The sequence below is a fragment of the Pezoporus occidentalis genome, unplaced genomic scaffold, assembly GCF_034315485.1.
Source record: "Pezoporus occidentalis ecotype Australia unplaced genomic scaffold, CSIRO_AGI_Poc_V1 ctg13, whole genome shotgun sequence".
Classification (NCBI taxonomy): Eukaryota; Metazoa; Chordata; class Aves; order Psittaciformes; family Psittacidae; genus Pezoporus; species Pezoporus occidentalis.
In genome coordinates this window covers 6,337,137-6,351,557 of record NW_026913103.1, presented here as the reverse complement: position 1 = coordinate 6,351,557, position 14,421 = coordinate 6,337,137, and the positions used below count along the sequence as shown (strand labels likewise).

At 42.9% G+C, this 14,421-nt stretch overlaps 1 protein-coding gene across 2 annotated transcripts in view; it reads right to left on the bottom strand.

The window, feature by feature from the left end:
• The window catches only part of SH3BGRL2 (SH3 domain binding glutamate rich protein like 2), a 46,374-nt gene extending 44,101 nt beyond the window's left edge, over positions 1-2,273 (bottom strand). Inside the window, exon 1 of one of the 2 annotated variants that reach the window (XM_062608257.1) lies at positions 1,964-2,273. In XM_062608257.1, the coding sequence (XP_062464241.1) occupies positions 1,964-2,008 (45 nt within the window). In that variant the 5' untranslated portion in view covers positions 2,009-2,273. The remainder of the gene's footprint in view (positions 1-1,963) is intronic. The other variant, XM_062608256.1, reaches the window with a different exon arrangement.
• Between the last annotated feature and the right edge of the window lie 12,148 nt (positions 2,274-14,421).

Sequence of the window (14,421 nt, the reverse complement as noted above, 5' to 3'; positions counted from 1 at the left end):
CCAGATGAGTATAGCCAGCTGATAGTGCTTTTTTCTTTGTCTTTTTTTTTTTTAATCATTCAGCTTTGATGTACACACACCCCATGCAAACCCAAAATCAAAAATCCTTGATGATGTGACACTGAGAACAACGGGAACTCAGCCCATACTGAAAGCTCATGAATGCTGCAATGAAACAGATAAATCAAAACTGACACAAAAAAGATGTCACAGCTTTGGCCCGGTGTGACAGTACCTTCAGTCACTAAACTATCTATTATTCTCTGGCTAGGTAGTACTCGGACATACTGCTGCCTAGATGAAGTTGACTATCACCATATGCAAATTGTTAGCCATACTATATGCCATATTTGTGTTGTCCAACCCAGAAAAAAAGACAGCAAATGAACTGATGTGCAAATTAAACTGCTTCTCATCCTCAAATTTGGTTTGTTGGGTTAACAGATAGTGAAGAGGGTTATACTGCTGCTCTTAATCGGACATGTATCTTGCAGGCAGAAAGAGGGGAAAGAGTGCAGAAAAAACCTCCCATCAATAAGCTATTTAGAGACTGGAGATATGGGTGAGCTAATAATGTGGCCTTTTTCCTCCCCTTCAATAAAAACAAAATATAAAACTATGCATTATTGTTCAAGCTCTGAGGCATGAAACAGAAACTAAACCTAACAATACTGCGCTACCACAGTGTGAAACAATTGCCCATGCAGGAAAGAAGATGTTTCTATTATGGATGTTTGATGAACATGGATTATAGAGTTCTGAAGACACTCTGTGTTTACTCAGTTGGCTACTGAAATGGATAATTAGTTTTTATTAGCTGTAATGCAGCCACTAAGCATTTTGAACACTTCATGCCAAAACATATCAGAACACATACCTGTCACCACGCCACTGAACTGAAAACTAGTATTGTGCAGTAAAAAGCTGAAGGAAGTAAAGACACAATAAACCTTCAGACTGGAAAATATAGTGCTACATCCTTCCGCAACGCAAAAGTGCCACTGCCTTCATTGCTGAAGCATAAAGAATAGCAATTATATCCAAATCCTTCTGATGTTTACCATAAAAGGACAAATTCAGTAGAATGCTTACACTTAGATTGCCTTCACAGAAATCAGAACTGTCACTTTATATAAAACATATGGATGTTCACAGCTCACATGCAGAAGTAATTCAACAAAAGAAAGCTGTAAGAACTTCAATTAATCAGAGGATGCAGGGATGCCTTTCAAAACCGAGTTTGGAAGCAGCTGTACCTTTCCCAAAGTATTTCTTAGTGCAGAGAAGTGCTAGGGGTGAAGTCTGTCCCTCGGCTCTCCTTCTGTTTATTTTTGAACCTGCAGTAGTTGGCACGCACAGAGGTACCGCACCTGCCTGCGCCGAGGCGCTGAACCCCGCTCCTGAGCGGGCAAGTTTAGCCCTGTTTCATCACCTTTAAGACCCTTTAAACACACCCAGTGTTTGCCCCCCACAAAGAGGTTTCAGAGGGGCTTGCTTTGCCAAAGGCAGTTTACGAACAAGTTAATCTCTGGCTGCCTTTCGGGGCAGGGGGGAGCAGTCATTTCCACCACCACTGCACACGCAACCCCGGCAAATTCAGACCCGCGTTTCACAACAGCCGACTGCCTGCATCCCAGGTCCTCGCAGCCGTGCAGGGCGAGCTCTAGGAGCCGAGGGCAGGCTCGCCAGCCGCAGGGACGGCGAGCGCCGGCTGGCAACCACCACCAGCACCGCAACCACCACCAGCACCGCAACCACCACCAGCACCGCAACCACCACCAGCACCGCAACCACCACCAGCACCGCAACCACCACCAGCACCGCAACCACCACCAGCACCGCAACCACCACCTCCACAACCCCCACCGACCGGCTTCGCCCCGGCCCCTGGGGCTCAGCCCCGGCTGCGGCGGCCCCGCGCCCCTCTCATCTCCCTTCTTCCCCGCCGCTCGCCCCCACTCACAGCCACAGAGCCCGAGGAGGAGGCGACGAAGACGCGGATCACCATCTTCACCTCATGAGCCGCGCCACCGGACGGGACGGGGCAGCGAGGCTGCGGGGACACCGCTCCCCCACAGGGATCGGGACGGGGAGGAGGAGGAGGCCGCTGCGCTCCACCCCACTGCCCCCGAGGGCGGCCGCTGTCCGCAGCACCCCGTCCCCAGCGGCGGCAGCCCCTCTCAGGCGAGCCGGGTCCGGGTCCGGGTCCGGCTCCTCACTGACAGGAGGCAGGCGATAACGGCGAGAGGCGGGAAAGGTGGTGGCGGCGCGCAGGGGCCGACGGGCGCTGTAGTTCTTCCCGGGCGGGGCGCAGCCCGCCGCGCCGCCCTGCCCCACCGGCACGGCGCCGGCAAGACGGCAGCTGCGTGCTTCGAGCCGGGCTGCTCAGTGCTACCGCAGCGTTTGGGAGGCGGCGGAGGGGCTTGTGCGCCCTCCAGGTGCGCTGCCCGCAGGTCGAGGTGACCCCAACGCACGATGAGCAACGTCCACTGAGTCGTGCCCTCCCCCGTTAGGGCTGCTCCCCCCTCACAGCTCGGGCCGCCTGGCTGTTCCCAGCGCTCCTACCCTATGTGCAGCCACTACCTCTACTCCGCCATGCTTGGGTCTGGACCCCCTGGCTGCCACTTACGGGGGAGAAGGGGTGGAAAACGTTGTCGTTCCGGAAAGGCTACATAGGTATATTCCTGTCAGGGCAGGTGAAAGGGACAATGCAAGGGATGTTAGGCCACTGCGCAAGAGGGCTCTTCTGCACCATACATCTCAAAGGAGTCAAACAGCGCTATTTGCACTCCCTGGTATAGAAGTACAGCTGTCAATATTGACAGCTGTGGAACAGATGTTATTAATCAACAGGATAAGCAGACAACCCCAAATAACCCTTCCCCAGTCAGCTCATCTGCAAGTGACCAAAGAGAATCCGTACATCCTCATCAGCTTTGGGGGCCTGTCTTTATTTAAAGACTCAGAACCACATAGCTGGCAGCCTTATATGTGCTACCACAGTAATAACCCTCATCCTCTTGCTACCCTACAGGCAGCCCAATGGTTACTCTCTCCTTCTGCCTAACTCTCCCTTCCCACCGTTTCATCCCAATGGCAAAGTGTGTGGTGCCAGCTTCCTTCACATCTTTGCATCGCCACCACTATCACTGAACTTCCATTGTCCTCACTAAGCACAGACCTCAACTCACTGCCAAATACACCCTTAAAGCTTTCTTTACATTTTAATATTGATCATTTATGTTGAAATCCTGCAGGCCTCACGGAAGGTACCTAGCAAAAGCCATAAAAAAATTATCAGAATTCTCAGTGTTCATTTTGAGTTTGATTTCTAACTTGTGGAGGTCACTCAGAGGCTTCCACTGACTTCACTGTCCTCTGGAGCAGAGCTCAATATCAAGTCCAATCCTCTATGGGAATTCAGTTACTAGTCTTTCAAAGATCTATAACAATGTATTACTTTGCTTTCCTGAGAGTGCTTGTTGAAAAAAGTAAACCTCATTGGAGAAAACTTAGGTACAAAGGTTAGGGTTTTCTGGCTTCAGTGATCCTGTCTTCATCTGAGAGCAACTCTTGCTATGGGAACCACAAACAGAAGACCAAGAAGTGTTTATTGGTTAATTGCTGCTGAACAACCAGCAGAGGAGGCAAACATTTATTTTATGTTGGTTTGTAAGGTAACTCCAAGCAACTTGTTAAAATTCTGTGATAGGTGAGTAATTATAGGAATGTGCTGGAAAATCCCCATTACCTTACTCGGTGAATTTCCTTTACACTGCAGGATTATTTCTGGCAACGTATTTTCTTGTGCTTCTCTCAGTTTTCTTTGAAAGGCAGAGGTGTTTCCTTCCCACTTACTTCCCTATTTACTCTACTAAAAAATATTGGGTTTAATATTCTAATTTGGCCATACTGTTATTATATGAAACAAATAGAAGGGCAACTCACTGCAGCTCATTGTATTTGATTCTCTCAGAGCATTGATAAATAATATTAAATTATAATATTAATAACTCCTGCCTTTTAATATATTTCTTAAATATAGCAAAACAGAAAAAGAGAAAGCAAAGTCTGATTCTGAAGTGTGCTGAACATCTTTAACTCTCACCAAACAGAAGAGTATGCTCCTACCTCTCAGAGGCAGCCTTGAAACATAACCAACAACTAGAGAAACCATGTGGCTTCTCAGTAACAACTTTGATGTAGTGTGGGCATTGAGAATCCAGACTGCTTTTTTTATTTCTATCTTTTGTTAGTGTTTCCATACACACAAAGAAGCTAGATCTGACATGGAAGCAATCCATAAGTTAGGAAAAAGAAATATTATACTGAGAAGTTGAAGATTTCAAAGCCTGTAGAGCAGCTTCTTACTTTACATTGTTCCTAAGCAGAGAACTATTAGTCTGTGTAGGGTAAAACCTATCGGACATTGCCATGTGACATTTTGCACTTTAACATGTTGTACAGGTGAAGACTGTCCATCACCTTCTGTCCTGCAGCTGCTGTTTGCAAATGTCCTGAGGCCATACCTCTAACTCCATTTCTGTTCTACATTTCTAGAGGCTTGAAGTCCAAATTGTAAAACATTTAGCTAAGGAGAAAAAAAAAAGTAATAAATTAAAAAATCATTAAAATTATTTATGAGCAGTTTTCCATGTTTACAGGGGGTACAGAAACACTGCAATCTAAGACTGGAGGTGAAAATATGGATTTATGGAGGGTAGGGGATAGTTTCTAAACATTTCATGGTAAGAATGATTCACTGTTATGCCAGATCTTCATGGAAGATTAAACAGAACTTTACTGCTGCTAAGGTAACAAAGAATATACAAAAGCACAGTTCGAGAGTTTGTGAAAATAGAAGCACAACCTTGGACAGAGAAGATTCTAATTGTGATAAAAGATTATTTGTATAGCAAGATGCAACAGGCATAGGAGGAAAACTGAAGAAATAGAATACTATGTTAAGGACTGAAAAAGTGGTTAAGATGGCTTCATCTCTCACCTGAAAGGAGCAGTCTGTCTGACACATTTCAGAAGTTTTCTGGTCTCTGGCTTGTTACTACCCATCAGTTATTTCTCTGGGTTCTGTGAAACATTGCTATGAAGCAGTAAATTCACATAGACCTTGCAATAATCTACATACCTAAAGGGGTCTTCAGCACTTCTTAAAAATTCTAAGTACCAAAACAAGTCAAAAATCACTGGTTTAGAGTGTCATTAAAAGCTCTGACAGTCCTGAGCAATCTTCCTTGGTAGAATTGTGATTTTCATGCCAGGGAGCAGCTAAAAATGATAAATAATAGAGAAAACAGAATGTTTCAACTTCAATAGACCTATCAAGTATCATCAGCTGATCTCACGTTGCAGATCCCAGGAGAAAGTGGATAACTTAAAGGCTCCAAAACATACCAAATGGCCAAAGTAACATAAGTATAGGATTGTTCCACTTTTTAAGTCACAGCACTCACTGTGGTGGCTGATAACCTATAAATATCTTGGCTACACACAACCTGAAAGCATATAAGATGATGCTGTTTGGAGCCTGATTCTCTACATACACTCTAGAAGCCACTATATAATCAAGATGTTATTTTAATCACAGAAGGAATGTCCAAGGTACACTCCTTCAGTTATGCATTAATGCCTAGTTGTGCATACTACTACGACTCCTCCTATACACAGAGGTCCTAATACAACAGGTCAAACAGCTCCTAGTCACCCTTTCCCTTGCAAAAATGGTTTTGGAGGTCTTGTAGATCACACCGAAGTCTTCCAGTAGCAAATTCAGTTTCACACAGGACTCTGTTCTTTCCAGAACTTTCACTGTGGTCAGAGGTTTACATTCAGAGCATTTCACAGCTTTCTCCATGGTCAGATTTTACAGATAACATCCTAACATAAAGCTTTTTTTCTTTTTACTTGAATTATTGAAGTGCTACAAAGCATAGGTATTACAGCAGACCCTTAGAAAGAGACAGTGCTGGGACAGTTTTGAGAAGGGTTTTGATTCTTGAATTCACAAATTTGTGGCAAGTTGAGGAAAGCAGAAAGGTATGGCTGTTCTTGATTTCAGAGTGCTGAGTAAACCTTCCTTTATGCCATTTGAATCTAAACATGCCTAGGTGATTGGAAAGCTATGTAAGAGTCCATTCTTCTCAGCTGCTGCCCTTTAGTTGAAGCATGACTAGTTGTCAGTATCTGTGGCTGCTTTGATTCCCTCTCTGAATTCCTAATACTAAGAACCTTTGAAAATAAAAACTTTTTCCTGTGAAACACTTTATCTGATGTAGCTCAGTCATCTGACTGAACCCAGAAGTAATAACAACTTCCACGCTCTGTATTAAATAAGTCATCATTCCTTAAACTTACAGCTACATTGTGTAAGAAGTGCCAGAGTTCATTTTCTACTCATGCCTTTAAAGATGCCACCATTGCTGTAGCTGATCATTCTGACTGAGGAGCAGGAATCCACAAAGGTTTCAATCAGTGTCCAGCCTTCTATCCTGCCTGCTCTTTCAACCCAAGCTATTGTAAATTAATCAGGCCCAATACTGTGAAGCCCAGCAGGTTTGCATTTCTTGATGAAATCAAACTTCTGAGCAGATTTATTCTCTCTCTTTTTTTTATTTTTAAACATTGCAATTTAGGGCAAGGGTTCATCCTTGTTCCTGCTAAGTTGAACAACCTTTCATAATCTACATTAATGCTGAGGGATGAGGGATGAAAGCCCCCCCAAATCTCATTTCCCATCAGCAGTTCCAATGAAACTTAAATTACTGAGCACTCAAGATGTGAAGTGCACTCAGGGAGCAGTCATAGAGCATTACATTCCTGCCAAACCTTTTCGGGGGGACCTTCTGCCAAGCTCTTGGAAAAACAATCTACCACCACATTCATTTTGGCTGGTTTCCAGATGGTTTTCCATGTCTGTCCAGTTTCACTCTGACAAGGCACTTTAGAAGATTCACTTCTTGCAGGTTTCAGGAGAATTGGGCCAGCAATGATACTTGCGTATGCAAGGACAAAGAGCAAACAACTTTGTGGAGAATAAGAAGCAGCTGAGTACATGAATACTGTAAGCTTTCCTGAAGTGTATGCACCAAATGAACTAAGAATAGTTATTATTTTTATAGTACTTAGGAATTTTCACAGAACAGAGGTGGGGGGAAATCTCAGACTTGGAAATCTGGGGTAAATTTGAAGATAAAGGTTATATGTACACTGCATTTCAAGCCCACAAACAGAGGCCACATTCACATTGTGGGGCACAAGACTGTACTTGGGCACAGGTTTGAGTTGACCTTTACAAACCAGCAGGGAAGAGACACTGACCCACACTAATCATCATCCCAGAGCCAAAGGTGTCCACATACGCAGCGCGGGTGACCCACGCATTTTGTGATGGCCCCTGCCCTGTCGCAGGTGTATCCTGTCTTTCTGGAGAAGATGCATAATTGGCAGACCCCTTCCCTGCAGACGGGATGTGCAGATGGCATGAATTTAACTCTATAAAAGCAGAGCAGATGGCTGCAGCCAACCTATTGGCATCCTTCTAAACCAGGGGAGTGCTGCCCTTACGACATCACAGACTGCATGGGCAATGGCCATGGAGAACGAAGGGCTGAGGAAAGCATGTGGGTCCTTTTTTCCAAACTGGAGAGGGGACTGGTGGAGGGAGAAGGCAGAAAACAAATAAGTGGCAGCAGGCATTAGGGATGTGATGTGCTGCAGACAGGTTGTATTGACCTACATGGGAAATGATTACAATTTCATGAGCTCATGAGAACAGAGAGGAATCTCTCCTGCCTGGAGAGAAGTGGAAGAGACGTGGACTCACAGTAGGAGCACACTGGATAGAAATGAGCTGCCTGGCCTGGCATCACCATGTCAGGGTAAATACAACTTGTGAAACTAATACACTGAGCAGTGGCGTAGCGTACACAGGAGGCAACATAAGCCAGGCTAAACCTGCAGCTAAATAAATAAGAAACCATACAATATCTGAAGCAATGAGTAGACAAGCTATTGCCCTTCCATGCATCTTGTTATAGTCTCAACCCAGGCTCTTTTGTGCTAAGCATGTATCTGTCAAAGCAGATACACTTTTTGTATTATTTGGTAAAGTAACCCTGAAAATTTGGTAACATTATTTATTCCTTTCAGATTTGTAGCAGTTTGTTACATTTTGCATTTCCATGACCTGTTTTTCGCACCATGTTTTCCCAGATCAGCCATTCAGTGAGCTATTACTCCACCTCAGAGCTATCTGAGATTTATTTTCTACCGCCATAAAGGTACTGGGGAGGTAGTGGTTGGGAAGTAATATTTTCTATAGAGGATTCATTAACCTATAACTGTTGTTCAATTCTAAAATGTAAAGTGGTGAAAATGCGAAGTGGCATTTTTAGCGTTTCCGAAAAGTTAGCTACAAAACCCAATACTGTTACCCTTGGTCACGTTTGACCTTACCAGCCCTTCTTTGCAGCCAAAATGACATTCTTTGTGCCCATGTTTGCCATTGGGAGAACTGATGGTTGACACAGTAAGTATATATTACTTTGGTCAGTGAAGTCATAGCTTAGGGCAGCTTCCATACTATTCTGAGCATGACTTTGATGGTAAGATCAAAAAATTAATTCAGCCCACTTTATTTAATTAATTGGAAAAGGTTGGTGAAAGACACACAAGTGGTTTTCACCAGAAATCTGTAAAACAAACAAAGGAGAAGTTAAGAGAGGTTACCAAAATTAATATTGCTGCAAGAAATGTTATTTCCTCCATTCATCAAAATCATCTTCTTAAGAGATATACCTTCCATTTCACTAAGCAATGGGCATATCGTGCATCTAGCAGGGTCAAGTCTGCTGTTGTACTAACGGCATGGCAAGGGTATGCACGTCAAAGCTGCTATTGATTCCTTCTAAATGCATCTGGACTGAACTAGAATTACTTTCAGAATAGCAGGTATGAAATAACTAATGAGGTTTTGGCCAAGCATCTTGCTAAACCTAACAGCAACCTTTTGCTCTCAGAGTCTTTTGGGGATGAATTTGAGTGCAGAATATGACCCTGGATTATGTCAGAATGTTAAAGATTGGAATAAATTTTGAAAGAAAAAAAAAATATCAAGGATGTTGTCTGGCCACTAGAAATAAACCTAAAATCTTAGGGTTTACAAGAGCAATGCATGCAAACTGGCTTATTTTAGACAGTATACGTGCCTCAGTAATAACCTGTTTCAGCCATGAGTTGGTCAGCATAGGCTGCTCTTAGAGAACTCCTGAAAAAGAAGATACAATTAAAAAAAAAAACTAGCTTTTAAGGAATTATTTCCTTGTTTAAAGAAAATTGTCTTTTGACCGCAAATGGACAAATATGATACCACAGCTATATCAGACCCTTAGCGGGTCAGTATCTGTGATGCCCAGTCTACTTTCTACACTTAAAAAAAAAAAAAACAACTAAATAAATTCTATTTAAAATATCAGGAGATAACTTTGATAACAGTTTTACATCAGGAGATAACAGTTTTATATCAGGAGATAACAGTTTTTAATGTGATGACTGCAGTCTAGAAAAGTGGCATTGGGTGCACCCTTAGCAAACCTCTGAGTTTTGCAGCTGACCTAGTGTGTAGCAAGTATAGAATCACAGAATCATACGTATCTTGTATATCATGTGTATCTTCTTTAAAGCAATTTCTGACAGACAGCCTCTCAATATTTCTTTTAGGATCTTTCAATTTTGTCACTCACTAGGATGCAGTCCTTAAGCATGGCAATAATTGTTTGCTATGGTTTTCATACCTACAGGCATCTTCTCCATCTAACTCAGATTCAGTTTTACCTGTGGTATTTTCATTCTGTCTCCATGTTGCTGTCACTTCCAAGCTTGGGTTGTCTCATCTGTTTATCTGAAAGCTGCATCTAGATGTTGAACCAGTGAGACTGATTTTGATGGGACATGGATATAATGAAGATCACAGTTGATGACGTAGTTTCTCTCATAGTCTGGAATTCATGTATTAAGAATAAACCCTTTAGGGATTCAGAACAAATTTCTCGTGAGGCTGATCAAAAACAGTGCCATGAACTTCCCCAGGAACTAAGGGCTATTTATACTTCTCAGTACAAGTTACATTAACAAATAAATAAAACCAAGTGAACTGGGTTACAATATTTCTCCTATGTTTGGAGTTTGCTGAATTCCAATGGAGATGGGAACCTTTGTCTGTGAAGCAAATCTTTTTCATCTGCCGCAATGGAAATTCATGTCTTACTCTAATGTGGGAAATGAAAGCTGTTCCCAAATGGATTTAGTGCCACAGAGCTGGTTCACCTGCAGAAGCAGCTCTCTTATCTACAAAATATTTATATGGATTTATTAAATTGGAATGGTACCTGCCTACATAAGACATTTTATGATATGTACATTCTTTGGAGATTTAGGAGACTAGAGAAGAGAAGAAAACAAAAACACTGCATATAGTCTTAATCTTGGGTCCCCACTCCCTGGTTCCTTCTCTGACCTTGGAAGTTTTTGTAGTATCAATTTACAGCATTTTCAAAAATATTAGTTCTTTTCCAAAGGTTTTGCTTTCCTGATTATTTTTTTTAACTAAATAAACATTGCTTATTTTAATAAAAAAAAAAAAAGAGAGAAAGAGTTTGTTTTAGTTATAATGAATGATTCATAGTTCTTGCGGATCATCCAGGGACGCCATTCATCGTTAATGATTAATATGAAGTAATAAAACATGAAACATTTGAAAGTCAACAGTGATGTCTCTGAAGGTACATCTTTGACAGAAATTGCTGACAGCATCAGAAACCCTCCCTCTACAAATATATATTCAAACACAGTAATTTCTCTGCTTATTTTTTCTCCTTTTGCCTTCTCTCCCTTGCACCTTCTGTATGTGCAGTTCCAGATTAATATTCTAGCAAGATGACAGGTTATCTAATTTAATTTAACATTTAAATTTAACATTTTTCTTTCTTAGTTCCCCCCCCCCCCCTTTTTTTTTTGCTAAGTTTTAGCCTGCAGTGATTATTTGCATGGAAAGAAATTCTCTTCAAAGTCTATATTTAGCCTGATATATCGGATTAGAAATGTAAGCCAATCATGCAATGAGGTTAATTTTAAATCCTGTGGAAATTGTATCACTCTATTCAGTTTTCTCAGCACTGGCACCCATCTTGCTTGACATCATATGACTTTTAATTCCAGTGTCTAATGTAACTTCCCACCAAAAGGAGTACAGGCAATCCCCTTAAAACAGGCATTTTAGAATTTATAAGGAGAAGAAGCCTGAGTAGATTTTTTTGTTTAAAGCTGATGCTCTGAGGGCTGTGATTGTGTTTAAAAGTATGCAAAGAATTAATAGAAAAATCATGGAGAAAAAAAATTGCAGAAACTTGGGCTGGTTCTCCATTTCCTACCACAAGCAATTCTTACTTAAGGGTCACCCACCAATAGTGGTAGACCTGTGTTTTAGCCAGTGCTGTATTTATTATATTTAGCCAACACTAATATCAAGTAATGCTGGTTTTAAGTTCTAAAGTTGCCTTAACTGCTTCCTTCCACCTCAGTCTGTCCCCATTTCCTCTCCCCCCCCCCCCCCCCCCCCCCCCCCCCCCCCCCAAACATTTTGAATTTATGTTTTGTTTTCAAATAATATTGCTATTTTCTTGGCAGTGTCTGTGTAGGGATGACTAGCACATTCATTATCCCCATCAAATCTATTTATATCTATAGGTTAAAATTCAGCTTGTGATTACTAAGCTGCAGATGGAGCTCCTTGAACAGCAAAAGGAGTCCACCTGTCCGTGTCAGGCGCTGTCGGAGCCACAGTGAAGAGGGGCCTGAGAGGATCTGTCATTACAGAGTCTTTATCCCTCTGACCTTAGAGAGGTGTCAAAAAGAGGCAAAGACTGCTACCTCACCTGTGTATTAGTGTCGGGGCTTTTGGCAGACTCAAGAGAATCCTGATTATCCAGGGGTTTTTGCAAGGTGACATGAATTTTACAAGTAACTGAAGAGAGAGCATGTTGAGTGGATGTCATTGTCAGACTTCCAATGAATGATGGACAAAATACTAAAAATATGTATTTTTAAAGTATGGAACATACAGGGTAGGAGTTCTTTTTAAAATGTGTTTTTCCAGTAGAACTCATTAAACATAGAGGGCAGTTCCACACTAACCTATAAACTTCTGCATGATTTGCTATAGGGATATTTTTGTTTTCTAGGGCATGGGCTGGCTTGAATATTTAATTTCTTAAGTGCATGAACAGAAGCTGAAGTAAGGGTTTTAGAAAAGAAGGAAGGACCAGACAATCAGAAAGTATGTCTTCCACCAATGCCATAAGCAGTGCAGGACAGTCCCATTTCTGGGTAGGACTTCATTGGATTTCCTAATGGCTCCAGATGGACATGAGGGTGTCTCCTCATGGAGTGCTGCAGAATCAGGCTAAACCAAACATATTTAATATGATCTCGGACAGCTAAGCTGCTTATCAGTGTGTGTCAGATAATACATTATACAGCTGAGTGGCTAATAGACTAAACAGGGAAAGGCTGATGACAGGGCATTTTCAGTTGCTTCGGATTATATTCCCCCCTTAGGAATGACACTGTGAACTTGGCAGGCAAAGGAAAGATTTTCAGCTTCCTGTTTTTCCAGAAAACATGATGAAAATATATATAAATATTGTCTTCTGTGTGCAAAAAAAATGAGCAATTGTAAAAGCTGTCATGTTTTAAAAATCTTTATATGAATGGATCCTAGCCAGGAATAAGGAGTTAATAATTAGATACACGTATTGTTACAGAAAATCAGCCAAACAGTAAGAAATCTTTAGTTTGGTTCTGAAATTTCAGGTTTCAGTTTCAAAAAGGGTTTCCAATCTACAAAAGAGCAAAGGGAATATCAGTGTTGCTGAAAAGATACCTGCATACAATCATAAAGGTGTGCACAAGCCTGCAGTGATACCTGTGCAGCCTGCAGCCTAAGAAGGATCAGGATTTCACGTTTGTAACTATCACCATAAATGAAATTAACAGAACGAAGAAGCTAACAGTGTTTGCATGAAAATAAAGTAGTGGTTTTATTTGCCATATTTATACTTTCTGTTTCTGCTTTTGGAAACTGTGCTTATTTACTTAAGCCATCCCAGACACTGGAACTCTGCCTCCTTCATTGTTAAACAGTGACTATGGCCAGTGCCATGGCTTTCCCCGTGCTCAGCTAGCATTCTCCCCAGTGAGACCCATGAACAGTTCAGGAGGCAGTGCAGGCCAGGGTGCTCTGCTGGTTTGGGTACAGCTGCACAGTTTCAGAATGACAGACTCACAGACTAATACAGTTTGGAAGGGACTTCTGGAGGTCATTGGTCAGACAATCTGCCCAGAGCAGGGACAACTAGATTAAGGTGCTCAGGGCTGTGTGCAGTCAAGTTTTGGGTATCTTCAAGGACAGAAACAGGACCTTTCTAAGCAGCATGCTCCAGTGTTTGACCACCCTCGAGGTGAACAGTTTTTTTCCTAACATCTGGTCAGCATTCCCCATGCTGCAGTCTGTGTCCAGCTGCCTCTCATCCTTCCAGCGGGCACCTTGGAGAAGAGGCTGGATCCATCTTCTCCACACCCGCCCAGCAGGTAACTGTGGATAGCAGTAAGTTCTCTTGGAAGCATCTCTTCTCCAGGCTGAGCAAACCCAGCAGGCTGGGCTGGGTCAGGGATGGGATAAACCCAGACCCTGGGGTCCCCGTGCTGGTCCACAGCCAGGGGGCTGCCTGTGGATGAGCGGAGAGGTCCCTCTGCAGCTCAGTGCCCCCGGCACAACACGAGCAACTGAAAGCAGCTCTTAATGGTAAGGGTTGGCCCTGGCTGCAAACCCTCCACAGCACATTTGAAGTTCCCTGACCCCAATCACTCCAAATCACCCCAAACGGAGTGATCACCAGAGTCACTCTTGACTGCACAGGCGTGGAGTTAGCCCCAACCTCGGCAGCCAAACCCCAGGAATGGGACTGTATATCCAAAGCACTAACAAATTCCATCCCCTTGTCCAGCTCAGTACTAAACACATGAAACAATTCTGGCTCCAGTATCCACCCTGAGGGATACCTCCAGCCACCAGCAGCCAGCTGGACTTTTTACTGCAATCACAAACTTTTGAGTCTGACAGTTTTCACCCACCTTATCAAGATTCCATCTTTCAGTGTCCAACGGAGGCTAACAGAGTTAAAAGCATGGAAGTGGGCAGCTGTGCCACCAAGATGCTCCGATCATGGTCTGGTTCACCACTACAGACGCAGAGTCCCAGCCTACAGCCCAGACCCTGAATGCACACTGAGCCAGCTCTCCTGCTGCCTAGAGACATCAGTGCTGAACCAAGGTGATGCCATTCCCCAC